The following is a 26,009-nucleotide window of genomic DNA, read 5'->3' as shown; positions in this document are numbered from 1 at the left end:
TCAGAGCTCATCCTTCAGAGGTGCAGACAGAATTCCTTGAAGAACTGTCAAGAAGTTGAACTAATCCTTGATAATGTGGTACAGGAAATCCTGACATGCAGAAGGGCAATGTTCACGATAGGGTATCTCATAGGCTATGTCAGATATGGTTTTTGGGTCTGTGGACCCAGGAGAAAATGACAGAGCCCTCCCTACCTCTTCCGATGGGCATGACTACCCAAGGAGGCAACTGCCAATAGGAGCTTGAGTACAGTCTAGAAGTGAGTCACCTCAGCACCACCAGAAGGGGAACCTAAGGCCCAGAGGAAGTTTGGGTAAAGATGCAAGCTGTATTGAACCACAGCCTCCAGCCACAGTCAAGCCCAAGCAAACAGCAAGGGAGAGGCTTCCAGAGAACCAACAGAGGAAGGCGGCCCAGCTCTGAGATGCTGAGAAAGGACATCTGTAGGCAGGACCTTGCAGTCACCGCCCCCCCTGCAATGACAGATTCACCAGCCCTCCTCAAGTCCTTCGTGCCTCCTGTGCCCAGTGACACCACCATAGCTCTGCCATGACCCTCAAGGTCCTGTCTATTCCAGTTCCAGCCTTGCTGCCCAGGGTACCATTCTTAACTAACTCTCAATGCCTGCCCTGGTCCCAGCATCCTTTGTCCCTCAGATTTCAACCCTGTTCCTTCATATGCTGCCCCAAAGCATGTCTGGCCTTTACCCCACTAGCTAAGTTGAGTCCTAGTCAGAGAAGGGAGAACTGGCTAGGGTCACAGGGCTCGCAGAGGAGGAAGCCAGGCTAGAACTGGTAGGATCGGGCAGCCTGGACTGGGCACACCTGAGTGGCATCCCCCGCCCCTCAGAGCTTAGGTGTCCACTCCTATCCTTAAGACTTGGGTTTCCTAGGGTGCTGCTATGCAAGGCTGGGCCCCCTGGAGCTGGCATATGAGGGTTGTGGGGAAAACATGAGTGTAGGAGGGAATGCCCGCCCACTCCAGTGCACTGGCAGAGCTGTGTGACACACTCCCTAGAACCCTCTTTGGAAATGCCCTGCAACAGTGCCAACATCTCCTCTCTGTCCCCGGCAGCATTCAGCCCTTTTATCTCAAACTTCACAACTTCAGACCTGGCCTGAAATCTTTGCTTGCCCCAATTAGCTGTGCAGCCTTGGATAAGATGGTAAGTCTCTGTCTCCAATTTCAAACACGAGGATTCTAGACCATGGACATCTCCTAGTGAGCGTACAGATCAAAGTATCAGGCTCCGGCACTGTGTAAGCACATGGGAGGTGTTCACCCGGGGGCTCTTACGTTGGCGTATATAGGTTATTTGAACATGAGCACATATGTCAGCATGAGTTAAGACTGAAAATGCACACATTTTAAAGTCAGAGCTTAGTGAGAATTCTCTGTTTGCAATGATGAACATCTACCTGCAGGGCTCGGCTGGAATCTACACAGCGATGCCACTGGGGTGGTGTCTCTTACATGAGATGGCAACATGACTCCCTGCTGCCTTGCTCTGAAGAATGGGTCTTTTTAGAGGACTGAAGAGACAACTTAGGGGTTGGGAGTGCTTGCTGCTCTAGCAGAGGACTCAGGTTCCATTCCCAGCACTCACATGGTGGCTCACAACTGTCTGTGACTCCAGCTCCAGGGGACCCAACACCCTCTTCTGGCCTCAGTGAGTACTGCACTCACATAGCATAAATATGTAATAAATATGTAATATATAATATTTTAATGGATCTTTTCAAGCTGGGTGCCATGGCACACACCTGTAGTCTCACCCTTGGGAAGCTGAGGTGGGAGGATGTGAGGGGAGGGAAGGGAGGAGGGAAATGAGAAAGAGGAGTGAGGAGGAGGGCAAAGAAGGAAGAAGGCTGGGTGCAAATGAAGACGCAGCCAGCAATGACCAAAGCCAGCTGAGTCAGGTTCTCTATTCTGTCTTTTGACTCTTCTGGACCCAGAGACTCAAAGTGCAGGAGCTTGAGGACCTAGCCTGGCTGTGCACACTCAGAGTGTGTCTGGTTGTGCACACTCACAGAGCCCACACTCTATTCATGGCAGAACTTTTTATTCCCAGTGGGAAATGAAAACTGGCCACAGCCATCTTCTCTACTGAGCCTCATCACCCTCAAGAGGGCGTGGTCTGCTATGGGTCTCCGTGCCATGCTTTTGAGCAACCCTTGTTTCTTGTACCCCACACTAACAGGCGCAGGCGTCCTTAGGGTCATGGGGGAGGTGATGTTATGAGTATGGCTGAGGACTGCTGTCTTGAAGTCTTCGAAGTTACCCCCCAGAGACTTCCCTAAGGCTCACTTCACTCTGACCAGGTTATCCCACCGCCAGCACTGACGGCCTGTGTGGCTTCAAGTGGTCGCTAATCTTCTAAGTGCTTTAGTTTCCTCCGAAAATTGGGTTGAGCATTAAAATGGGCAGTTCAAAAAGTGTTCAACCAAAAGCTCAAGTCACCATGGATGTTACCACCACTCTACTTTAGAATTTGGGGTCTCACATTGGCCTCTAAGGAAAGAGAATTGACTGGGTTTGGGGAGTGGGGTCTTATCATTTGCATTCTTGGCTCAGTGAATAGAATGGTCATGGGTGGAACTCACAGATAAGGTCTGGCTGACTCCATGATGGCAGCCTGTAGCCAATAAAGAAAGGAAGGATGAGAAAGTGAATGGATTGATGGGTGGGTATATGGGTTGATGTAGAGTGGATGAATGGATGAACGGATGGGTATATGAATGGGCAAATAGGAGGATGGAGAGATATATGGACTGTGGGTGGATGATAGGTAGATGAATGGATAAGTAGATGAATTGGAAGATGTATGGAAGGGTAGGGGAGTGGATAGATGATGGATGTGGGTGGGTGGATCAATGTGAATGATGGATAAATGTATGGATGGGTGAGTGAGAGGTAGATAGGTGTGTGGGTGGGTAGGGAGACAGATGAATGGGTGGGTGGATGAATGGATGGGTTAGTAGACGGATGAATAGATGGATAGGTGGATGAACAGATGGATGGATGGGTGGGTGGATGGATGGATGAGTGGGTGGGTAGACAGATGGAGGAATAGGTAGGTGGACGGATGGGTATATGGGTGGGTGGGTGGACGGATGGGTGAATGGGTGGGTGGGTGGACGGATGGGGGAATGAGTGGGTGGGCAGATGGAGGGATAGGGTGTGGACAGATGGATGAATGGATGGGTGGACAGATGGATGCATGGATGGGAGGGTGGACAGATGGGTAGGTAGATATTAGCTATGCCAATACTGGGTGGTCCTTAGAATAAGGTAGATATATTTTTTCTAACTAGAAAACACACCCTGGCTCAGTATCTACAGACCAGTATATGTGTCATGAGACCATCTTGTGAGTCTATAATCCTGGCTGCTTAGACATAGGCAACTACAGGTATGGGTGTGGCTGGTCTGTGATCCCAGAGCTTGGCAGACAGAGGCAGGAGGATGGTGGGTTCCAGAAAAGGCTAACCTATATAGCTGGGCCCTGTCTCAAAAGCAAAGCCCTAAAAAGCAGGGAGCCTGGATCCCAGTCATTCCCAGGTCACACTTGTGGCTGAGAGGGCTTCATGCATATCTGCTGCCTTGAGATGAAATAAAGAAGCAGATATTTGGGGGAACTCCCTAGGTCTAAAGGGAACAGGGTTTGGTGGCCAACACAGAGGAGGCCCTTCCAGCCTTAGTCAGAAGGGAAGGAAGAACCAGGCGTTTTGAGCAAAGGGGTTGGGGGATAGAAAATCAAGACTAAAAGGGAAGAGAGGGGAGGGGGTGGGAGCTCAACTCAGCAGACATCACAGGCTTTGAGTATCCTCATTAGGTGATCTTACCAGAGTGCACAGAGGACAGAAGGGAATGATGGAGGGAGGGATGGTGGGATGGCGTGAGGATGGAGGAGGTGAATAGATGGATGGAGGGATGGAAAGAGGTGAATAGAAGCAGGAAGGGGAAGTTGGGGGATAGAGAGAGGGAAGGATGGATAGACGGATAGACAGATAAACAGATAGACAGGGCTAGTAGAGTGATTGTCATGCCCAGTACTGCATAAGCTGAACCCCATGGCACATGCCTGAAATCCTAGCACTCGGGAACTAGCAAGTAAGAGAATCAAAAGTTTAAGTTTAAAGTGATCAGCTACATAGTGAGTTCAAAGGCAATACAGGCTATGTGAGGCCCTGTCTTAAACAAACAAAACAGATGGGCAGAGGAGGGAGAAATGGGGGCAGAGAGAAGGGAAGGGGGATGGGAGGGAGGAGGAGAAAGAGATTGATGTGCTGGCCTGTGACTCTAGTCTGCTGGCAGCTCAGAAGGGCTAGGGATTAGGGCGGGGCTAACAGGAAGCAGCAAGCCTGGGGAAGGGGGCTGAGCCCCGACTGTCTGCCTGGAAGAGCGGGTGGTGCCATCACTCCCAGGAGGGACCAGCCAGCTCTCACAGGTGTGCAGCACTTGGGCCTTGAGCTGCTGCTGCCCGGCTGGAACGTGTGTGGAGGAAATCCAAGAATCAGTTCACTCAGGAAACCAGGCCCGAAGCATCCCAGGCTCTGCCCTCAAGCACCAAATAAACGAAGGATCACCTTGGCCTGCACTTCAGGACGGCTAACCAGTATAAAGCGGGTCCTTCCTAGAGCATGGCACAGTTTGCCAGGCAGACGCAGGGAGGTCAGTGTCACGCATGGTGACACCGATTGGGCAGACTTACACAGATCTGCAGAGGAAGCCACTAGATGCCTGCACCAAACTCCCCTGGCTTGGTGGGGCTCACCCCAGGCCACTATGGCAGTGCCTCTTCTATTCCCCAGTATGCACTCACCCTTCTTCCTGTCCATGCTCTAAAGATATCTGAGCAATCTTGAAACAGTAGCCACATTATACGCTCCACTGAAAACCTCCACCAATGTCCCCCTGCACTGGGGATAAAACCAGACTCCTCTTCTTGCCTACAGGCCCCAGAAGAGATGTCTCTTTCCAATGCTCCTCACTAAATCCATGGTCCACAGAACCCATCCCATCATGGTCTGGGCTCCTGGACAGATCCTCTGGCCTGCCACTCTTCTTTACAGGGTCTATGCATCCTCCATTCCCTCCTTTAGGGCTCTGCTCAGAGCCGTGTCTTCTAGAAAGTTCCTTTCTGATCTCTCTGCCCAGAGTTGCCAGATGTCACCAATGAAAGCCAGGGTGTCCAGTCACACTTAGACTTCATAACACCAAGTTCTGTGTTCTACAAGCATGCATATGCCTCTTTCTGCTTCCTGGGATGCAGGGGTGAGGGCAGCTCAAGGCTTGTCTGAGGGCCACAGGAAGCAGACATTCTGCACCCCAGCCCTTCTACAGACTCCGTGCCCTGCTTATAAACAAGCCTGAAGTGTTACACACACACACACATACACACACATACACACACATACACACAGAGCAGGGACCTTATCTGTCATGCTGCCCTTGACACACAGTAGGTGCTTCATAAATACCCAAGGGTGGGGCCAAGTGTGTACAGAAGCCCATCCTCCACAGAGGCCCCCACCCCTCCTGCAGCTGCTGTTCTCAGAGCTGAGCATCATCTATAGACAACTCTGTAGGCTGCAGACACCAGGCACTTTGGGAACCAGGAAACTGGGGTTTGGGGGCCCTGCCCTCCACTGCTAAGTTCTGTCACCTCAAGGAAGTCTGTGGACGCTGTGTGACTCAGCACACCCATCCGTGGAGGGGGAAGGGAGGGAGCTCTGCTGGGCCAGGATGCCAGAACCTAAAGGCTCTACATGGGGAAGAGAGAGAACGTGCCAGGAGGGACGGTTCTGATAGCTAGAAAGCGATGGGTCCTGCCTTGTGGACTCCATGTGGACAGGTCAGAGATCCCCCAGGGGGCAGCTGCTACCTTCAGGGCACCCACTGTGGGCCTGTACTTGCAGTCTCCATCTCCTAATTTATAGTAAAACACCACTGACTCCATTTTAGAGTTTGGGAAACTGAGTCCCAAGGAAAGAGCAGAGGACAGATTGGGGATTTTAACAGACACTCCGAAAGCTAAGCCACTGACCAGCAGGGTGGCTCACAGTGGCTACTGGCATCAAGGACAGATATTTGTTTGTTTGTTTGTTTGTTTGTTTGTTTGTTTGTTTGGGGTTTTTTTCTTACTATGTGTTTTTCATTTTTGATGTTTTTGGACAGGTATTATAGAGCCCAAGGAACCTAGAGCTTGCTTCATAGCTAAGGGTAACCCTGCACTTCTGATCTTTCCAACTCCACCTTCCAAGGGCTGGCATTACAGGTGTGTACCAACATGTCTGGAATAGTGATTAGCCAGTGCTGGGGATAGAACCCAGTGCTTCATGCATGCTAGGCAAGTGCTCTACCAACTCAGCCACATCCAGTTCCCTGTTCCCTAGCGCTGGGATGACAGACATGTACCACCATGGATGGCTCTGCCAATTTCTGAAGACACAAACCCTTCGACTCAAGTTAACCAGGAAACTCCTTCCTGTGTTGCCTCTTCCCAAGATTCCATACAGAGTGAGGATGCACAGGTAAGGACGGCTCTCGGGGAAAGTGGCCCGAGTGGAAGAAGGGACAGTTTGATCCCCTGAAGAAGTTGATCTGTGCGGGGAGGCAGGAGGCTCGGGCACACATGCAGCTGTCTGAAAATAATGCATTATCTGTCACCGGATAGGCTTCAGAGCTGCCGTCTGGACTCTGTCTTTGGAGGGGGTTGAGAGAGGGTATGACACCAGCCTTGAGTGAGTCACGAGGGCAAAGGTCTCCTGAGCCTTAGTCATGCCATCCAGCCTGGAGTCCAGTTTCCAGAGGTCCTCCCAGCCTGGGGTCACTACCGTCTAGAGAAGCCCACCCAGGCCCTTGGACCACACCCCAGGGAGAAGAACAGGTGCAGAAGGGGCTGTTGATAAGGTACCTCGAATTTGCTCGTCGCATTCATTCATGGAAAAATACTTTCTGAACAAAAAGGTTTCAAAATATATTTTAAGCACATACATAATTCTATTTATTAAACAAAACCCAAATGATACCGCCTTTGGGAACCTGGGAGCAATAAAGTGAGTCACGGCTGGCTTCAGTGACTCAGTGGGGACAAGGGGATTCCACCGCCTACGCCTCCTCTTGAAAAAAAAAATTGCCTTCTCGACAGGTGATGGGAGCCTCTGCCATCAGACCGCGCCAAGAAATCCATCCAACAAAACAAGAAACCCGCTTCAAAAAATTTTAGTTGTAGAGCTGAGTAATTCGATGTGGGCCTGTGTCCAGCCTACGCCCCCGCGGGACACAGAGAGCCCGGGAGTGGCTTGGCTGGGGCCAGGGGCCTGAATTAAGAAGGACTTACCAGCTGAAGAATTCCAAAACCCTGTGTCACATGGAGGAACCTTCCAAAACACTGGGTCGCGCCAGCCTTGAGAGTCACTCGGAGCCATGGTAACCCTGTCTCCTCAAGCAGACCGCTTGTGTTTTTGTGTCCTTAGATTTTTTCCTGTTTTGCAATGTTTTGCTGGGACCCCCGACTCTGTCTGAGGCCAGGGGCCAGGGGCCAGGGTTCCTAGCGAGGGCAGGAACAGCCTGCCTCCCAGCCTGACCTTCCCTGGAAGGCCGTGCATCTTTTACTTTGCAGAACACATGGGATCAGAGCTGTCCTTGGTCATTCTCTTAACTTCTCTCTGACCCGACGGGAGAAATCTCCAGAGCCCAAGAAAACGGCACTCTAGGGTTCTAGAGCTTTCCCTAGTTGAGGGTTAACCCAGGGTTCCCGGTCTGTTATCTTTGAACCTCAGTCAACTTGTCCGTAAAATAGGGCTAGTAAAAACACTTTTCAAGACTAGAGGGACAACAGAGGAGGATGGGACTTTCCTTCAGCAACACACACACAACACACAAGGCACAGAGACTGTTCTCGAAGTCGAGAGTGCAGCAGGAAACAGCGAGGCCCTGCTCCAAAGCAACCATCAGCACCAGTCTCACTAAGGTGGGAAGCCGTGGACAGAGACAGCAGACAGGCGAGAGACGCGCTGTGTGCCACCTGGAGAATGAAGCGTGTCAGTGGGACAGGACGAGATGAGCCATGAAGGTTTGAGAAAAAAACACCTCTCAAAGAAAGTGACTTCTAAGTAGTAGGAGACACCGTGTGTGAAAGAACAAGGGAAGAATGCTCCAATGCCAACAGCATATGCCAAGGTCCTGGGGCATGAAGAGGCATGGAGCATCCAAAGACAGAATGAAGAGGGATTCTCTGCAGCCAGGGGAACCAGCAAGAGACAATCAGCTGAGATCAGAGGGATGGGCAAATATAGTCTCACAGGTCCCTGCAAGTCCTATGAAGAATTAAAAATAGGACCGAAACTCATAATAATCCTTATTATGACTGCCACTATAAATAGAACCACACTTTCCAAAACACGGGGCTCTCCTAGCTCAGGCACCCTGCGGCCCCTCTCCTCACTGTTTTTCCACCTCCTCAGCTTGTCCTCCTGATGGAGTGGAAAGCGCCAAGCCCGTTTTAGCGGACAGCTATAAAAAGCACACTGAGGCTCCCGGTGCTGATGACCAAACTCTGCTGCTAAGATTAGCCCAGCGCTGTCACCTTTCCTAATGAGAACAGCAGCTGGGATTCCCCTGCCTTGGAAAACTTCGGCCACCCCACCCTGCGTGCAGTGCCTACTGGCCAAGTGTCCATGGAGATGGATACAGGACTGGTTTTGGAAAAACCAACTTCAGTTCCATGGATCTCCCTTGCAGGAGGTGAACCCCGGGGTCAAAAGAGCAGGCTATGCACCTTGCAGATTATCAAGGTCCCCCCTGTCAGGGATGAGAGGAGCCACATACCCCTCTCAGGGAAGCCCACTTCTTGGGGGATACTCAGGGTGTCTCACTGGTGCCTGAAGTCCTGAAGTTGGTGTGAAAGAGTCTCAGCAATGAAATGGAAACTGTACCAGCCACTCAGCAGAACTCAGGGTTCTCCATCACTACAACCGGGTTCAAGTCCATGCTTTTATAGACCCTGGAGCCACACTGCCTGGACATAAGTCTGACTCTACGAGGTACCAACTGTGTGATCTTCATTACGTCACCTAATGTCTCTGTGCTTGGTCTCACTGTAGAACTTGGGGAAGAGCAGTTACTTTGGAGGGCTATCACGGGACTCAGATTGGTTAACCTAGGCAAACGCTTAGACCAGAGCTTGGCTCAGGACTAGGACTGTTGCTTCTGAATGTCTCCTGGCTCTCTGGGTGAGCTCATCTTTGTTCTTCCCGTACAACGTGTAGTAACAAAAGGAAAGAATGGTTTACTCAGCGTCCAATCATGGATCAGAGCCCATCATTTCATGGAGGTCACAGGGGCTGGAGCCTGAGACAACTGGTCACCCAGCATCCATAATCAAGAACAGAGAGAAACAAATGCAGCCACGCTGCCTGTTTGCTTCTTTCTTCACTCCGGTGCCTAAGGGATGGTGCCGCCCATAATGACTGTATCCTCCCACATCAGGCCGGTTCTCCACAGACATATCAGTCAACCCGATCTAGACAATTCATGAAAACTCTCTTCCTGCCAGATGGTGGTGGTGCAATCCTTTAATCCCAGCTCTCAGGAGGCAGACAGGAGGATCTCTGAGCTCAAGGCCAGCCTGGTCTACAAAACGAGTTCCAGGACAGCTAGAGCTACACAGAGAAATGCTGCCTTTAAAAAACAAAAACAAAATGAACCACCTCTCTTCCCAGGTGATTCCAGGTGGTGACAAGGTGGCACTAAAAAGTAACTGTCACAGTCTGACCTCAAAGCCTGGGCTCGGGACCGTGCAGCTGACAGCTGCACCCACACTCCTAAGCTTGTCCAATCCAAACTCACACACAGACAACATGTGCCTCACACTAGGCATGTGACCAGAGCTCTGAAGAGGCCGGAGAGCCACAAAGACAACCACAGGTGTGCAGTGACCACAGGCTGTGCTCCAGGGCACAGGACTCCCATGTGAACCCCTACTCCAGGGGCGGGACTGATATGCCAGTTTACAGAGGGAGGCCAAACCACAGGCCGAGGCTACATACACAGGAAAGAGTGGTTTACTCAGCCCTGACCTTGATCGCCAATTTAATAATAATGGCATAATAATAAGCCAGCATGCTGAGTTATATGGGGAATGTGCCATTATGATTGTTCCCATTGGTTCAACTTGACTTTTCAAGGCCAAATGCTTCTCATGGTGAGGTCAAGGTGTGGATGGCTCTGGAAACCAAGAGAGCTACGCATCAGCCAACTGTTATGGGATAATCTTTTATGCACTGTGGAGATGTGTCTCTGCTTAACCTCATCTGCCAAGGCAACTTCTGATTGGTTTAATAAAGAGCTGAACAGCCAATAGCTAGGCAGGAGAGGCTAAGTGGGACTTCTGGGGAGAAAGAGGAACTGGGGGGTGGGGGTGGAATCTGAGAGGTTAGAGGTTTGCCAGCCAGACACAGAGGAAGTGGGATGTACGGCATGGAGGAGACGTAATGAGCCACGTGGCGGAACACAGACTAATATAAATGGGTTAATAAGTTATAAGAGCTAGTTGGGAACAAGCTAAGATGTGGCTAAGCTTTCATAATTAATAGGAAGTCTCAGTGTCACTATTTGGGAGCTGGTGGGCCACAAAAAATCTGATCACAGCCAATGCCACTCCGTCAGCGCTCTCTCATTCATTCAGGAAGCAGTTCATCAAAACTATTGACCCAGACACCGGGAACTCACTGGCAGTCCCCAGCAGCAGAGAGTCAGTAGGATCCATCATCCCGTCCTTTCTTAGATGGTCCTGTCAACACAGAGGCTCTGTCACCTTGGCCATGCGTAACAAAACGTTTGGATCTTATTAGCTGTCCCCCCGTGGTGCTTTAAAGCCACGTTCATCTTGTCAATATTCACAGCGGGCAAGGATGAGTTGCATCCAACCTCGAGAACGTCTGTTACCAGGGCGTTAACAGTTCCTGTTACCCACATCCACTAAGGCAGCCGATTACCTCACCACACTGGGATGGTTAATATTGTCTGCTTGAGAAGTTCTAGAATCAACTAAGATGCAAGCCTCCAGGGGTGTCTGTGAGGAGTGATCTAGATGAGGTTAAATGAGGTAGGAGACCCACCCTAACTGCCTGATTAAATTAAGAGGATGGAACTGAACACCAGCGTCAAGACGCCCCCGACTGTAGATGCACTGTGACCACTGCATGATGGGCTGGACCCTTGAACCGTGAGCCAAAGCGGACCCTTCCTTCGGCCATTTGTGTTAAGGTAGTCATCGCTGCAGTGGGGAAAGAAACTAACCTTCAGGCCCAGACCAATTAGAACCATGTCTCTTTATCATCGGAAAAAGAGATACCATTTTATCATCAGAAATCGATAAAAAAGAAATGGACTGATAACGCACTGCGAGACCCTACGGTAGGGATGAGCCACGCCTGTTTACAGCCAGGTGCTGAGAGACCAGGAAGCATCGGCACAGATGTCCACGCAGCAGAAAAGCACGAGTGAAAATATAGACTCAAAACTGTGTCCGTGTAGGCAGAGTCCTGCAGGGAGTGGGTCAGCCCTGCCCCTGCCTCTCCTGCTCTGTAGGAGCTCTTCAGTGGGGCACACGGGTTTGTGACAGGCAGCTGGTCATTTACCCATCTCGGAGACTTCCTAACACTCACGGCTGTTCTTTCCCCAACTTTCTCAGTGACCTCTACGTGTTGCTGATTTGCACCAGGGTCAATTCTGCCTGTCAGGACACACTGGACAACGACTGTAGGTGTTTCAGTCCTCGGGACTAGAGCAGAGCTCAGAGCACCAGGTCGGGAGTGAGGGATTCTGGGAACACACTCCACTCACAGACGGCCCCACCACTCTTACCCAGCAATGGTGTCAACTGTGTCTGGGATAGGACATGAGCATAGGTCCCTCCTACCTGGGGACAGGCTATGTTGTCACTTTCACTTTCCCTTCCTACCCCAGTGTGTCTCCTGTCCTCACAGCCACCTGGACACATCCATCGCTCGGACCACAGGTTTTCACAGAATTTTCTCTGCTGTTCCCTCCTGCTGCTGTCCCCACAATGAGGCTTCCTGCATCGGCTTGTTGCTCTCCCTGTACCCACTAGAGGCTATCCTGTGAGCCATATAATCACAAGAGTCCAACAGGGACCTCCGTGCTGCCCTTAGCCAGGCTCTGACGCTCCGTCTAGGCCTCACGGCTGTACACTCCTAGATACCTTATCTTCAGTAGACGAGACCCTGGTTTGTCTAAGGAGGTCAGAGTTCATCAGACCCAACGCTCACATTTCCAAAAGGGAGCCCACATTCTAGCTCAGCCTCTTCCCACACTGCAGCGAACCTCAGTGACAGGAGTGCCCCCTTCACAGGGACCTAGGCACCGCAACACCCACCTCAAAGCAGCAATGCACTCAGTTTCTCCTCTGAGAAATAGGAAAAGGTATTTTTAAAAAATGTTTGCCCATGTGCAGAAAAGATATCAAAACAAAAACAAGGTCAATGAAAAGGGACAAGTTTAGTCTCCACGGAAACATCCAAGGAGCAATCCAAGCATGTCACCCACATCCACGGTGACCTGTGTGGCTGTGGGTCACTGGGGAATGAGCCAGAAGAACGGGAAGTTACCCAATAGGCTGAGTGTGGTGCGAGGCTCAGTTCCGTCTGGCTCGGAGAAGCAAGAGAAAGCGACTGACCTGTGGTCTTCTCCATGAACACCACCTTGGACTCCGCCGTGAAGTTCTGGCCCGTGAGGATCATCTGCTGGCCCCCGTAGACCAGGCAGCTGTCCACGTCTTGTCTCTCCACCATGGGCAGCTCATGGGCAGAGCGCTGAGCTGAGGGCAAGAGGAAAAGGAACATGGTGACCCAGAGAAACCTGCTCCAGAGACAAGGCAGAGAGGGCGGGAATGGAGTCCCAAGTGGGGCCCCCCAAACATCACATCCCTGAAAGAACCACAAGCCACTTAAGCCAGTTTGCTCTCACAGAGCTCTGTCTGGGGGAATCCAGGCTGCCTTCCCTGCAGGAGAGGCAGGAGCGGGACAGACCGGGTCTTCGTTCTCCTCTGTGCAGGGATAGGCCCAGCCCACCCCCCCATCATGATTCCACTGCTCAAATTCCTTCTGTCTCCCACTTTTCAGCCCAGACTCACAGCCCCCCCTCTATCACTATGTTCCCACCATATTTCTGGAACTTCTAGAACCTTCTATTTCCCCTGTCTCTCTCAGATAGACAGACAGACAGTGTGTGCGTGCATGTGTGTATTTTGCAGTGCTGAGGGTGGAACCCCAGTCCCCAGGCATGCTGGGTAAGTACGGTGGTACCCCCTTGCTACCTCGGAGGCATGCTCCCATCTTTGAACATTGTGCTTCCTCTCTTCTCCCCTCCCTATGTGGGCAGCTCCTTCCTCATGACCTCAGGTCCCACTCAGCCTGGCCTCCTCTGGGGGGTTCTCTCTGGGCCACACTCCAACTTCTTTGTCTCCCACCCCACTTTCTCCCCTGCTTCCTCCTGTTGAGTCCTTCTCTGGAGAAAGGCTCACTTTCAGAGACCCTTCGGGAGCTCTCCTCAGCCCCAGGAGAGAGGTGGCAGAGGTGGCTGAGTTCAGGCAGGCATGTCTCTCCTGTTTCTTCTCATCTCTATCCACAGCGAATGAAAGCTGGGGCAGGACAGGCCTGTGCTAAGCCAGTACAATATGCTAAAGTGCTCACAGCAGCCTTCAGAGGATGTGAGCACAGAGATTCACATTCAGTGATGGACCGGTCCCCACCTAGCTGAGTCGGGAACCCTTCTCAGTAGGACCAGGACCAGGAGCCAACCCTCAGCCCTGTGTGGAAGGCAGGATACAGGAGACAATGAATAGAGGCAGGTGTAGCACAGGCCAGGTGACAAAGGAACTCTAGCTGCAGCCAGGTCCCTCCCACTCCCTTAGGCCCCTCCCTCCCTCCACAGCCCTGCCTTCCTGGTGAGTCAGCTTGAGCTTCTGGCACTTGTCCTAGAGTTTCGGGCTGGGCAGAAGGCCAGGTCTTTCCATGCCAGAGCCCCTGGACCTCCCCAACCCCTCCCCATCCGGAGCCGGGAGCTAGCCGGGAGCCTTAGCAGCAGCCCTGTGAGGCCCGAACTTAACCATTTCCTTCCATGTCCAGTACAGATCACCCTCTTCCTCTGTTGCCAGGGCTGGGGAGCCTCACTGAGTAGCAGGTGCACTTAGGGACTTCCAAGGCTTCCACCCACTTCCTAGTGACTTGCCCAGCCCAGCCCCATGGTCCTGATGCCTGCCTCGGTACTCAGAAGCAATATCGCACCCCACCGCCTGTGGGCTCCGGGACATGTTGAGAAGCCCAGGATAAAACTGCTAATTCCTCCCACATGGGTGAGCTATTAAGCCTGTCTTTCAGTGTGGAAGCCCCTTGACTTTCTAATTGAGCTATTGCTAAGGCCGGTTTACTAGCAGTGAAATCAGCAGCTACAGAGGTGGCTTCTCAGACTTGCCTTTGATGGAGTGGGGTGGGGGGACGTGGTAGGGGCGCTGGCGCTAGGGACGCCAGCAAGAGCCACCCCTCCCATTTTACAGGTGGAAAACCTGAGTCACTGCTACTGGGGCGGCCAGCCAAGGGCTTGCAGCCAGCCAGGCCAGGGCCAGGCTGGGTGAGCTCTCTGAGGGGTGGGGGCCTTGCTGTGAATCACCATGCACTGCGCAAACACGCGATCTGGGGCAGCCTCTTCTCTGCAGAACTCCGGGTCTCCTGCAGACAGCAGCAACCACCTGGACACATCTGCAGAGCTACCTCCTTCTCTCCAAAGGGGTGGTGTCTTTACCCAAAAACCATGAAGAGAGCAAGTCAGCTTCCTGGAGGCCTCAGTGTCACAGCCAAGGTGTGGCCAAGCCTTCTGAAAGGGATCTGAAGGGGAAAGGCAAGCTTCTGGCTCCTCCCCAAGCCCTCTGCACACACGTGTGCAGGCTGACAGAGATGCTGAGCAAAACATCAGCCCGGCATCCCACTGGACTTCTGTAATGAAGATTCTCAGCTTCGGCATCTCCAACCTGAGGCCTGATCCTTCTTTACTGTGGGGCTTGAATCTGTGCACTACTAGAATATTATACAGCACCCCAAATCTCTGGTCTCCTCCCACTGCATGCCAGTAGTGCCCCACCTACAAGCTATGATACCCCAAAATGTGTACACACATGGCTGGTGCTCCCTGGAGAACAGTGGGGGGGGGGCACAAAGTCACTCCTAGCTAAGAGTGACAGTTACATACAGAGATTTTGACTTAGAGTCAGGGAGGGGGGCAGCTGTGATTATTCAGAAGACAATCCTAATGGCCCCAGGGGGCCACGGTCATTATTGCTGTGGGGGATGGGGGTCCTGCATCTGCTACTTTTTGGCTTAATAACCCTGGGGACAAATCATTTCAGCTCTCTGAGTCTCAGAGGCCTACTCTATGGCTTCATAACAGTGACTGCTTCACGGGTAAGCTTCATACAGACCATAGGTAAGCATGGTTAGAGCCAGCTGGCAAACTCATCCCAACCATCATGTCCAGGGTGGGCCCGTGCATGAGCAAAAGGTGTTGCGCCCTTTCAGAATATTATCCAGACAGAAAAGGGAGCAGAGCCCTGGTGTCTTGATGGTGCTGTCCCATATAAAAGGAATCAGGTGTGAAAGGACACATTTAGTGTAACCAGGACGTGACCTGTGGCAGTATGTGACAACCTCTTAATAAGCTGTAGTGTGTACTGCTGTCTGCTGTTGTTCCGCGCATGCTCAGCATGCAGGAACGTTCAGTGCTGAGCTCAGTGTGGGCTCAGGGTGCAGCTTCCCAGGAGACACCCATGTGGTGTGGTCCTTGTGTTCTGTTCACACCCACAGTCTCCAATGCTCCTCAGAGGCTCCCGAGACCCTAAGGCAGGTTGGCTGACTCTAAGCACTGGGGCTTCTTAAAGGGGCCTCCCTGAATCTGCAGAGGCATAAAGTTGAGGCAGTGTTTAATGAAACTCCAGAGAAACCCCCACCTGGTACTCCCTGGAGCCCCTGCATCTACATATCTCAGGTTGAGGTCAGAAGTATGCATTTTACTCAGCTTCTCACATGGCTTCTCGCATATGCTTCACGTTCCACGTGGCAGCGAACATGTGGATCTCCTTCCAAGCAGTACCCCAGTTCTTGGAGAACCCCTCAACAAAGCAAAGCAGTCCAATTGGCCTCCGAAAGAGAAACTGAGGAGAGGTGAGTGGCAGCCAGCACAGCCCTCCGGGGGCCCGCAGTTCTGCCTGATGCAACTTCCACCAGCTACTACTGTTAATTGGAGCAACATGTAGGACCGAGGAGGGCTCTCAAGAAGTCCTGGGTTTCCTGGGCTTTCTCCCAGGGGTTCCCATCAGCCCCCGAAGCTCCCGTTCAGCTATTTAAAGATTCCAAGCCATCCAAATGCTCCTGACTATAGTTCTCTCACCAAATGCTGCCTGGGTTCAAACCCACCCTTATGAACTGGCTCCAGCTTGGGGACAATCCAGACCCAGGCTCCTGTTTAGGCTTCCAGGGGCCTCAGGCCTCGGTGCTGCCCCTCTGGTTCCTGGCACCTCATAAATTGTCTCAGGGTCCCATAGTTTTACAAGTTCTGAATTCACCAGGCACACTGGTTCACTTTCCCGAGTGCCAGGGCTGACCTGCAGCCAAGCAGCGAACACCTCGGAGCTCTTGAGGGAAAATTCACGGGTCCATTCCCACGCCTACAGGGTTGAACGGCCAAGACCATGCTCTGCCCAGGAGCCTCTCTCTAGAGGAAGACAGGAAAGGCTGGCTAGGGGAAGGCGTCTCTGCAGAGCCAGGGTTCTGTCAGCATGGGGCAATCACTACCACAGAGGGGACCTCAGGTCCTGGCATGTTATAAATATGTTTTTCTAGACTGTACGATGCACATAGCACTAAGAGATGAGGGTCCTTTGTCAGAATGAGGATGCTGCAATATGCCTAGAGATCCAGGTCCAGCTTGATGACATCTACCACTGGGCCCTCAGGAAAGCACTCCATCCTTCTGGGCCTTTCCGTGGTGTCAGTGGGATTTACTCTGATTGCTAAGTGTCATGAGCACAGAGAACAGAGTGGGGAACACTGCCGAGGGACACACTTGAAAGGCTGTGGGTAAGAGGGGCAGATGAAAAGGGTTTGGACTCAGACCGAAGGACTCAGATTGAGCCACTGGGAGAAGGACCCTGTGGAAAACACAGGCCAGAGGTGTCTCTGTCTCCCCAGTGGTGATCAACCAGCCCAAACTGGCCTCCCCTGATTATGGTACCCCAAGGCCCTGTCTTCAAATAGCCGATCTAGGCTGGGCCAGAAGGAGCAGTTATATCCAGTGTTCAGTGTGACCACTCACTACGTCTTCCCTGCAGGTTCTCCTCCAGTGGGGACTGTGTGGCCATGTGACCTTAGAGGTCTCAGCCTCCTCATATAGAAAGGGGACCGCACTTAACCTTCCGGGAGGCTCCTACCTGACCATCCCATCCATGTGGCACCAGCTGGAGACCACACTCTGTTCTTTTTACTTCCTGGCCTGACCTTGATTTTTCTCTTTCCAGTGCCATGAACATTCTCACACATCTCTATAGTTAGCAAGATTCTCCCTAGAGGTTGCATGAACCCTAGGTGATTGATGGGTTCCCCAGTCACTGAGGAGCGCTAGGGCTTTAGCTCCTTCCTATGTAAGTTAGGGATGCAGTAAGCAGCCAGGCTTTCTGGACCTCAGTCTTTGAGAGGATGGGCTCTGAGATCAGGCCTGCCTGACTCACTGGTACATGTCAGCGCTCAACAAATATGTCCCAATATTCCTGGATGAGGAAGCAAGGGGCCCAAGGGATGATGAGGTTAGGCTGGAGAGGGGCTGGCACACGCAAGTCCGTGGGCACACTGGGGACAGTCTGTCAAGGGTGGTTCTGCCTGCCTGTTCCCAGGTGGCTGGATCAGGAAAGGGCGTGTGCGTGTGGTGTGTGTGTGTGTGTGTGTGTCTGTCTGTCTGTCTGTCAGCAGGAAAGCCACCCGGATCCAGTCTCCCAGCATATCAGTTCTCTTGGCAACTCCTCCTCCACTCCTCCCCGAGCTGGTAACCTGGTTTCTCCTGAGTGACAGACTATGTGACCATTGAGCTTCCCTGTGGTGACTTGTGTTTGCTGAAGTCTCACATGCACCTGCTGTTTCCCAGGCCGTGGTCTCCCTGTGATGATGTGGCAACAATCAGAGGCATGGTTAAGTCTGCTTCGTAGGGCAACAGGAACTGCCACAGGTGACCTGTCCACCCTGGACCATTACAGGGTGGGGGTCACAGCTGTGATTACAGTTATGCTATTATGCCATGCACATGCACTTAACCATATCCCCGCAAGTGGGGATACTATACTTACTCCTATTTTACAGGTAGGGAAACTGAGGCATGGACCATTAAGTAACTTCTCTGGGACTGAAGGGTCAGTAAATGGCAGAGGCTGGATTTGAATCCAGGCCTTTGGGTCCGGAACAGACTCCTAACTACTATTCCAAACTCTCCTCACCCTCCCGTGGCCCCTGATGTCATCCAAAGTGACTTTATGTCATGGCTGACAAGTCTCTTGGGCAGCAGAGGCTGACAAAGGCCTGGCCTGTGTGCCCTCTCCCAGGTTGCAAATTGCTTTTTTATATACAGGGCCTCAAAGGCAACACTCAATCACCCTGCAATGGGAAATAAAATAAACATAAGCAAGAATGTGTGATAACCAAGGACACAGCAGCACTTTCTCAGGATATTTACCAGGAAAAACAAAAGTCTTTGTCCACAAAAGAATGCTGACATATTTACCCTAACACCCACACTGTGGGACAGGCCAATACCCATCACTGATAACTAAGCCAATGTATTCCTACAGCTGAACACTGCTCGGCCACCCGTGAGGACAAACTGTTGAGTTAAGCAACAGAAACAGGCTCAGAAAAAAAAAATACTGAAAGGAAACAGCAGAACCCCAAAGCACACAGTCTGCATGTTAATTCTGCTCTACAAAGTCGCAGAGCTGGGACAGGTAGCAAATCAGTGACTGCCTCTCTGTGCGGCCTGGTGAGCAGCAGCAACTGAGGGGCCCAAGTGCTCTGCATTTTGGTTGGAATGGTGGTGACGAGGGTGTCTGCCATTGCCAAGAGTCACTCAACTATATGACACTTCTGTGTAACCTACTGTTTCATAATTACACCTCGATGAGAATGCATATGTCAAAAAGACAAGCCCACACCTCCCTCCCACTCTGCAAAAGGAGCAAAGTGAATTCTGAATTCGTGTTGCGCCCTGGGTGGGGAGGGCCTGGCGCACAATTGCTTTAGGCGTTTCCTGCAATGTGGTTGTGGGCATGAATCCGCAGGTCCTGGAGAGAACCCACAGGTCTTGGGTAGAGCCTCAGTGGGCCACAGACAGGCGGCTCTGCGAGGGCTGTGTGGGCCCGGCTGCAGGCACCAGCAGACACTGCATCTCTGTCTCATGACCCACTGGGAGGTTTCTGGAGGCATCTTCCCTCACTTCCTTAATGTCCTAGACTACTCCTAATGACAAGTCCCCAAAACACCTGCCCTGGCCTTGCTGGAAGGACATGAGGAGTGTGGTGGTCAGTGCTCAAAGAGGGATCTGAGGCCTTCTGGACTCAGGGACACTTTGTCCACTAGGAGGCTGTGAGTAAGGAGTTAGCTAACCACGTAATAGGCACAGAGTGAGGGAGGAAGGTCACAAGTTCTCTATGCCCTACTTCAGACACTTGGGGGCTCCCTAAAAGTCTCTATTCTAAGATCATACCCTAAATGGAGACAGAGTATATGTGTGTGCTTCTGTGTGCACATGTGTATGTGTGTGCACATGTAGATGTTTATGTATTTTATGTGTGCATATGTATACGCGTAAATGTTTATATTTGTATATATGTACATATATATGTATTTATGTGTGGTTGTGTGTGCATGTGCATACATATATGTATATATGTATTTGTATGAATGTGTTGTACATGCACATACATGCATGTATTTACGTGTGTGAATGTGTTGTACGTGTACATGCATGTATTTATTTATGTGTGTTTGTGCATATATACATATTGATATATGTATATGTGCATATGTGTGTATATATACATGGGTGTGCATGTGTGCATATGTATAAATACATGTGTTGTGTATGTATATGCACATATGTGTATTAAGTATATGTGGTCTTTATACATGTTTGTACATTAGTATTATTTATATGTGTCTGTGAATATACATGCATGCACGTGTTATTTATGTGTGTATGTTATGTATGTTACTTATGCATGCATATGTGTGCTGTTTGTGTACGTGTGTGTGTGTGCACATGTACATGTGGTTTTGACCCACACTTGGGTTAAGCCTGAGCACCTGCCTGAGTGGAACAGTCAGCAACAAATCAAGAGAAGGGGAGGAAGACTAAGCCCCTGTGAACTCTGGGAGCATCCGGAAGTGGAGGACCACATCAGAACGGGCTAAACAGTGCCCACCCCACCCCACCCCAGGCCTCACCTGACAACCCACAATGGGTTTATTCAAAAGTAGGGTCTTTGCACGTGAGCAAGGGCTGAGGTGGGGCCTGAGCCCTCACCAATGACAGAGCTGAGGAGGACGCCAGCGGATATAGACCGGAGCCCAAGGAGGTGGAGGCAGAAACCCAAGCCATGCACGCACAGAGGGCAACTCAGAGATATGTGTGAGGTGCGGCCCTCCGACCCAGCAGCTACCCCCTGGCAGGCTTCTGGCCCCACATCTAGGAAGCAGAAATGTCTGAGGCGGAAGCCGCTGCATGGCAACAGCTCAGACAGCCCAAGGGCAAAGCCACGCTCCCCCTTGCTGTAGAATCCTAGCTGAGACCGCAGGGCAGTCTGGGAAGTGCCTGGATGCTGAGAAACACAGCTGTGGATCCTCAGGACCTCAATAGGCACAGGCCCACTGTTAGAACAGTGGCGTCCGTCGGCATGTTCACTAACATGTTCTTGTTTGAACTAGGCCACGGGGGCATCTTTCCAAAATAAATAAGTTAGCCTTGTAAATAGGGGCCAGCCCACTCTGGTTTTTTTTTTAACCAGCTCATCCTCCCCAACAGTGTAAAGCCAATTAGACAATAAATATTTATCCTCCCCATTCTGTGTCTACAGGTGTGAGTCACTAATTGTCAATATGTATTCATTATCGCCCTGCAGGCTATAAACCAAGCCAATCAATCAAGCTAACAGGTATAGAGCGCCCTTGCATGGCTCTAGAATAGAGCAAAGCAGGCAATGAAAACCAACAGAGGACTAGAAGGGAGGGACAGTGGCCGACCAGCAGCCGAGGGTGTGGCTCCGCCAGAAAAACTGCATTATAAAAGCCAAAAGAAGGTATTTCACGGAACTGGAAAGTTTGGAACTCCAACTTTGCTACTGAGTAAAACGGTGTATCACATTACCAAGAAAGGCTGGGTCTCCTTATCTGTCAGGAAGAGGAAGATGAGGTAGCTGACCCCAGTGAGGGACTAACAGATTTGCACGGCTCGGGGTTTTCAGATGTGTTAACAACTTTGCCGAAGGCATGTGTGGTTCGCGATGCTCCTGAAGACCTCAGGGTGACATCAGACACACTGGCTTGAGGAGCCCAGAGAAGGAGGCAGGGGACTGACAGACATCCTCTGTCCCCTACCATGCAGTCAACCACAGTCCCACCCTAAAGGTGAGCTGCTGGCCTGAAAGCAGAGAGCCCTGCTGCTCAACACCTCCAAAAATCACGAAGGAGTCCGTGTTTCCTTCTAGAACAATCCTGAGACATTCGAAACCAAACAGGATAGGGGCACTCCTGAGACCAAAGGACAGTGGTGAGAGGGTGGCTGTCACCCTGTGTCTCTCCTTCCCTGCTGGTGGCTCTTGTCTCCCAACTCTGATTACAAGCTCCTAGCTCCCCAGCTTTGCCTGGCTGAGCCACAAGCTCCCGCAGGCCCTTCCCTGGTTTCCATTAGTACTGTCCATGCCCTCTGACCTTGCTTCCGGCCCTGGTGGTCAGTTCTTCTGTACTTCCTTGTACCACAAGGCCCCACACTCTCCGTCTGTTTGTTCACAACTCAAGACCACCCAGATAAGAAGAAGCCTCTCAAAGGCTCTGCCTGGCTCTTTGAGTCTCTTGGATTTTCTGCCATTTTTAATCAATACTGCATGTGAGCGTTCTGGGAAGCCAGAGCCAGGGCTTCCTGCATGCTAAGGGCAGAGTCTAGGTTTGAGCCTCGGCCTACCTTCCCTGGTTGCCGTTTCTAAGTGAGGAAATGTTTTTGTTCCGGTTAATCTTTTAGCATCGGAATTGGCCATACAGCCCATGCTGCCATGTGAGAACACAGGCTGCTGTCAGTTCACGATGCCTGCTGAGGTTAGGGTACCCTCTGGTCCCCAGTCTCCACTGCACCCCGCTGTCTGCTCCCACTCAGCTACTTCTCTCATTTCCACCATCTCCCCGACCTCTGTAGGAAACTGACATAGATCAGCAAAGTCAACCTTGACCACGCCCAGTAACATAACAAATGAGAGGGTCTTGAAAGCGATTTAACGTGAAACACGATTACAACATAAAATTACCTTACAGACAGACTGGAAGGGCCAAATAAACAGTTTTTAATGCCTGAAATAATGTTTCCTTTCCTTTATTCTTCTTAAAAGAATGGCTAAACTTTCAAAAACATAACAGATATCTGGCTCCGTGGTATAGACCTATAATTCCAGCTGCTCAGGAAGCAGAGGCAAGAGGATCGAGAGTTCAAATCCAGCCAGGGCAATTTAGCAAGACCAGCTCTTCATCAAAAAAAAAAAAGTTTTAAAACTGTTACAGATGAGCCAGGCAGTGGTGGTGCTCACCTTTAACCCCAGCACTAGGGAGGCAGAGGCAGGTGGATCTCTGTGAGTTCAAGGCCAGCCTGGTCTATAAAACAAGTCCCAGGATAGCTAAGACTAGAAACCCTGCCTTGAAGGAAAAACAAAAACAAAAAACAATCAAACAAACAAAAGAAAACTATTGGTGAGGTAACTTGGTGGTAGCGCACGTGCCTAGCATGTATGAGGTTCTGGGTTCAGTCCCCAGTACTGCACACATGTGGATACACATGCACATGTGAAAGCCTGGAAGAACCCTGCCATGTGCTGTGCTCAGCATCTTTCCCAAGGAAAATTCTTCAGAACTTCATGCCAGGTTTGAAATTTTTCTCTAACTTTACAACCATCTTTGGGGGTGGGGCCTTATCCCCACTAGACTCTAAAATTCTTGGGCACAGAGAAAATCTTGCTGCTCTGTGGATGCCCAACCTTGCCATGACCCCTGACCTTGACTCTAGACAGCCCTCAGTCAGCAGGCAGGGACAGGTGGAAAGCTGGAGAACCTTACTGCCTGCAAGGCTCTGGAGTTCTAGTCCCAGACCCACTTCTTCTGGGCACAGACACTAAATACTCAGTCTTCTAATCTGTGAAATGGGTGTAACAACCCCAGTCAGTGACCCAAGCCTGAATGTGGTCAGATGCTTCCCACGGCATCTGCAGGGCCACAGCTCAGAGCTAATGCTGTGCTACTGTGAGTCTCACTGAGTGAAGGGAAGGATGAAAAGAAAGAAGGGTGTATGTGTTCCAGGAACTTAATTGCAACTGTACCCATATTTCAGAAGACCAAAGTAATATCTAAACTAAACAAAGCCACCAGCTCCCATTAGCTGTCCTTACTTTTTATTTCCCACGAGGCCACAGAAGTCTCCACAAAAGCAAATAGAAGCAGAGAGCAATCAATATGTCCTTGGGTGCAGTTTCTGCCCTCTGGTCACCACAGACCAACTGTACATCCTTGCAAGTCCCATGAATTCCCAGGGACGCTCATGTACGGCCCCTTTCGCCAGAAAGACCCAGCGCTGAGGTCTGACTTACAGCACTCGATGGGGTTGGATGCCACCTGCAGGGAGATGACACGGCCACTGGGTTCTGGGACGTGCACGCGGAACACCAGGCGCACTCGCGTGTTCTTCCTGCCGATGTCTGTCTCGCCCTTCCGCAGCTCGATGTCGGCGTTTCGAAGCTTCAGGATGCCAGCGCAGTCGATGCTGCACAGAGGGGAGGCCGGGTCACTGAGCAGAAAAGATCACCCACAAACCCGCCCAAGGTGGTCAACCGACTGCGTCCTCCCGACAGCCACAGCGGGGAACTGCATATCCCCCGGGTTAGTGATAACCAGAACGCTATGTCAAAAGGTTGGATTTTTTAAAAAGAAAAAAAAAATTACAGAGCACTCAGAAAATCTCCTGAGTGGAGATTGTTTCTCTAGGGAAATTTTTCTCATCAATGCTTCTATTCACAAAAGCTAGGGCTACTCCACAAATATCAGAGCACCAGGGTCTCTTGAATTCAGCAAACAAGAAAGCACCCTTGCCCTTTGGGAATGCACAGCGAGATCTGTAAAAGCCAAGGGCATTGTCGACCATTTCTCGAAGGACCCAGGGCTACGGCATGAGGCAGAGAAGAGAGAAGGGAATGTGGACCCTGTCAGTAATCGGGGGCAGCGTGACAGTGCCCCAGGGATCTTGTACCCCACCTCCCACAGCCTTCCTATAGGCATGAGCTTTCTTCCTCATAAAAGGTTCTTTGATGCTGACACGTATGTGCCATGTGGTGGAAATGCTACATGCGTGACCTGTGTTGTCAATGAAAATATTCTTTAGGTTTCATCAGTCTTCGTTTTTGTTTTGATTTTTGAGAAAGGGTCTCGTGTAGCCCAGGCTGGGCTGGACCTCACTATGTAGCTGAAGATGCTTTTACCTACAAACTCCAGAGCTTTCTGCCTCCATGCACACTCCCAAGTGCTAGGTTACAGATATGGGCCACCGTGCAGACGGGTGGCTCCAAGATTGGACAGGCAGCAAAACCCTCACAGAGATGCCCCCAATCCTATCACTCAGCCCCTGTTCACTTTCCCAAGAAGCCCCACCACTGCCCCAGCCTTACGTGGCCCTCATGTTGTTCTTTGGCTCCAGGGGGATTTCCAGGACCTTGGTGTTGCCCACAATCTTCTCATAGCTGGTGGTGGTAACGGTTTTGCCCGTGATCCTGTGTACTTGGTAGAAGGCATGCGGCTTTAGGATTCTCTCATCAGCTGTCCCAATGAAGATCTGAAGTCCCAGGGGCTTATTCTCCATGTAGCCATGGAGCTAAGGAAGGAAAAAAAAACATTCTTTAATTTTTTTCCAGGAGTAGGGGATAGGTGAGACTTCTCTAGTCTGACCCAGAGACAACATGGAGTGAAAGAGTGTAGGGCTGCTATGTGACCTGGACGGGTGTGTGGCCAGAAGCTGCCTTGGCGCCCACCCAGAGCAACTGTTCAAATAAGGATCTCCTCTAAAATGGATACTAAGGAGCTGGAGAGAGGGCTCAACTGTTACGGGTACTGACTGTTCTTACAGAGGACCCGGGTAGGATTCCCAGCATCCATATGGAGGCTCATAACCATCTGTAATTTCAGTTCCTGGGAATCCCATGCCCTTTTCTGGCTCCCACAGGCACCGGTACATATGTGGTGCACAAACATAACACAGGCAAAATACTCATATACATGTGTGTGTGTGTGTGTGTGTGTACACATTGTGTGTACACGTGTGTGTCTTCTAAGCAGCCACAAGAAACACTATAGATCGGTACTTAGTCACTGGCAAAGGGTTGGGAAAATGGGAACAGAAAACAACCTAAAGACCCTCCTACCAACCGCCCTCAGAATCCATTGCCAGGAAATGGCAGTTATGGGGGGCGGATTCATGAAGGCAGGTCCCTCTCTGAGTATCTGCAGGAGGCTAACGGTAGCTGGGGAGGGAGAGATATTCTTCAGCGGTGTAGACACTATACGGTGCCCATGCACCATGTACACAGCACTAATGACACTGGATCGTCAAAATAAATAAGCAAATAAAGAGATATGAAAGTAGGAGGGAACTA

At 51.1% G+C, this 26,009-nt stretch overlaps 1 protein-coding gene across 2 annotated transcripts in view; it reads right to left on the bottom strand.

Annotated features, from left to right (window-relative positions):
• Positions 1 to 26,009, bottom strand: part of Nfatc2 (nuclear factor of activated T cells 2) — a 107,800-nt gene that overhangs the window by 29,803 nt on the left and 51,988 nt on the right. For both annotated transcript variants that reach the window (XM_087910959.1, XM_087910958.1), the window contains exons 4-6: positions 25,029 to 25,231; positions 23,958 to 24,130; positions 12,708 to 12,848 (exon numbers count right to left, since the gene is read on the bottom strand). In XM_087910959.1, coding sequence (XP_087767085.1) covers positions 12,708 to 12,848; positions 23,958 to 24,130; positions 25,029 to 25,231 — 517 coding nt within the window. The remainder of the gene's footprint in view (positions 1 to 12,707; positions 12,849 to 23,957; positions 24,131 to 25,028; positions 25,232 to 26,009) is intronic.

Source organism: Myodes glareolus, chromosome 10 (genome assembly GCF_982192425.1).
Source record: "Myodes glareolus chromosome 10, mMyoGla1.1, whole genome shotgun sequence".
Taxonomy (NCBI): domain Eukaryota; kingdom Metazoa; phylum Chordata; class Mammalia; order Rodentia; family Cricetidae; genus Myodes; species Myodes glareolus.
This window is presented reverse-complemented; position numbering and strand designations above follow the sequence as displayed.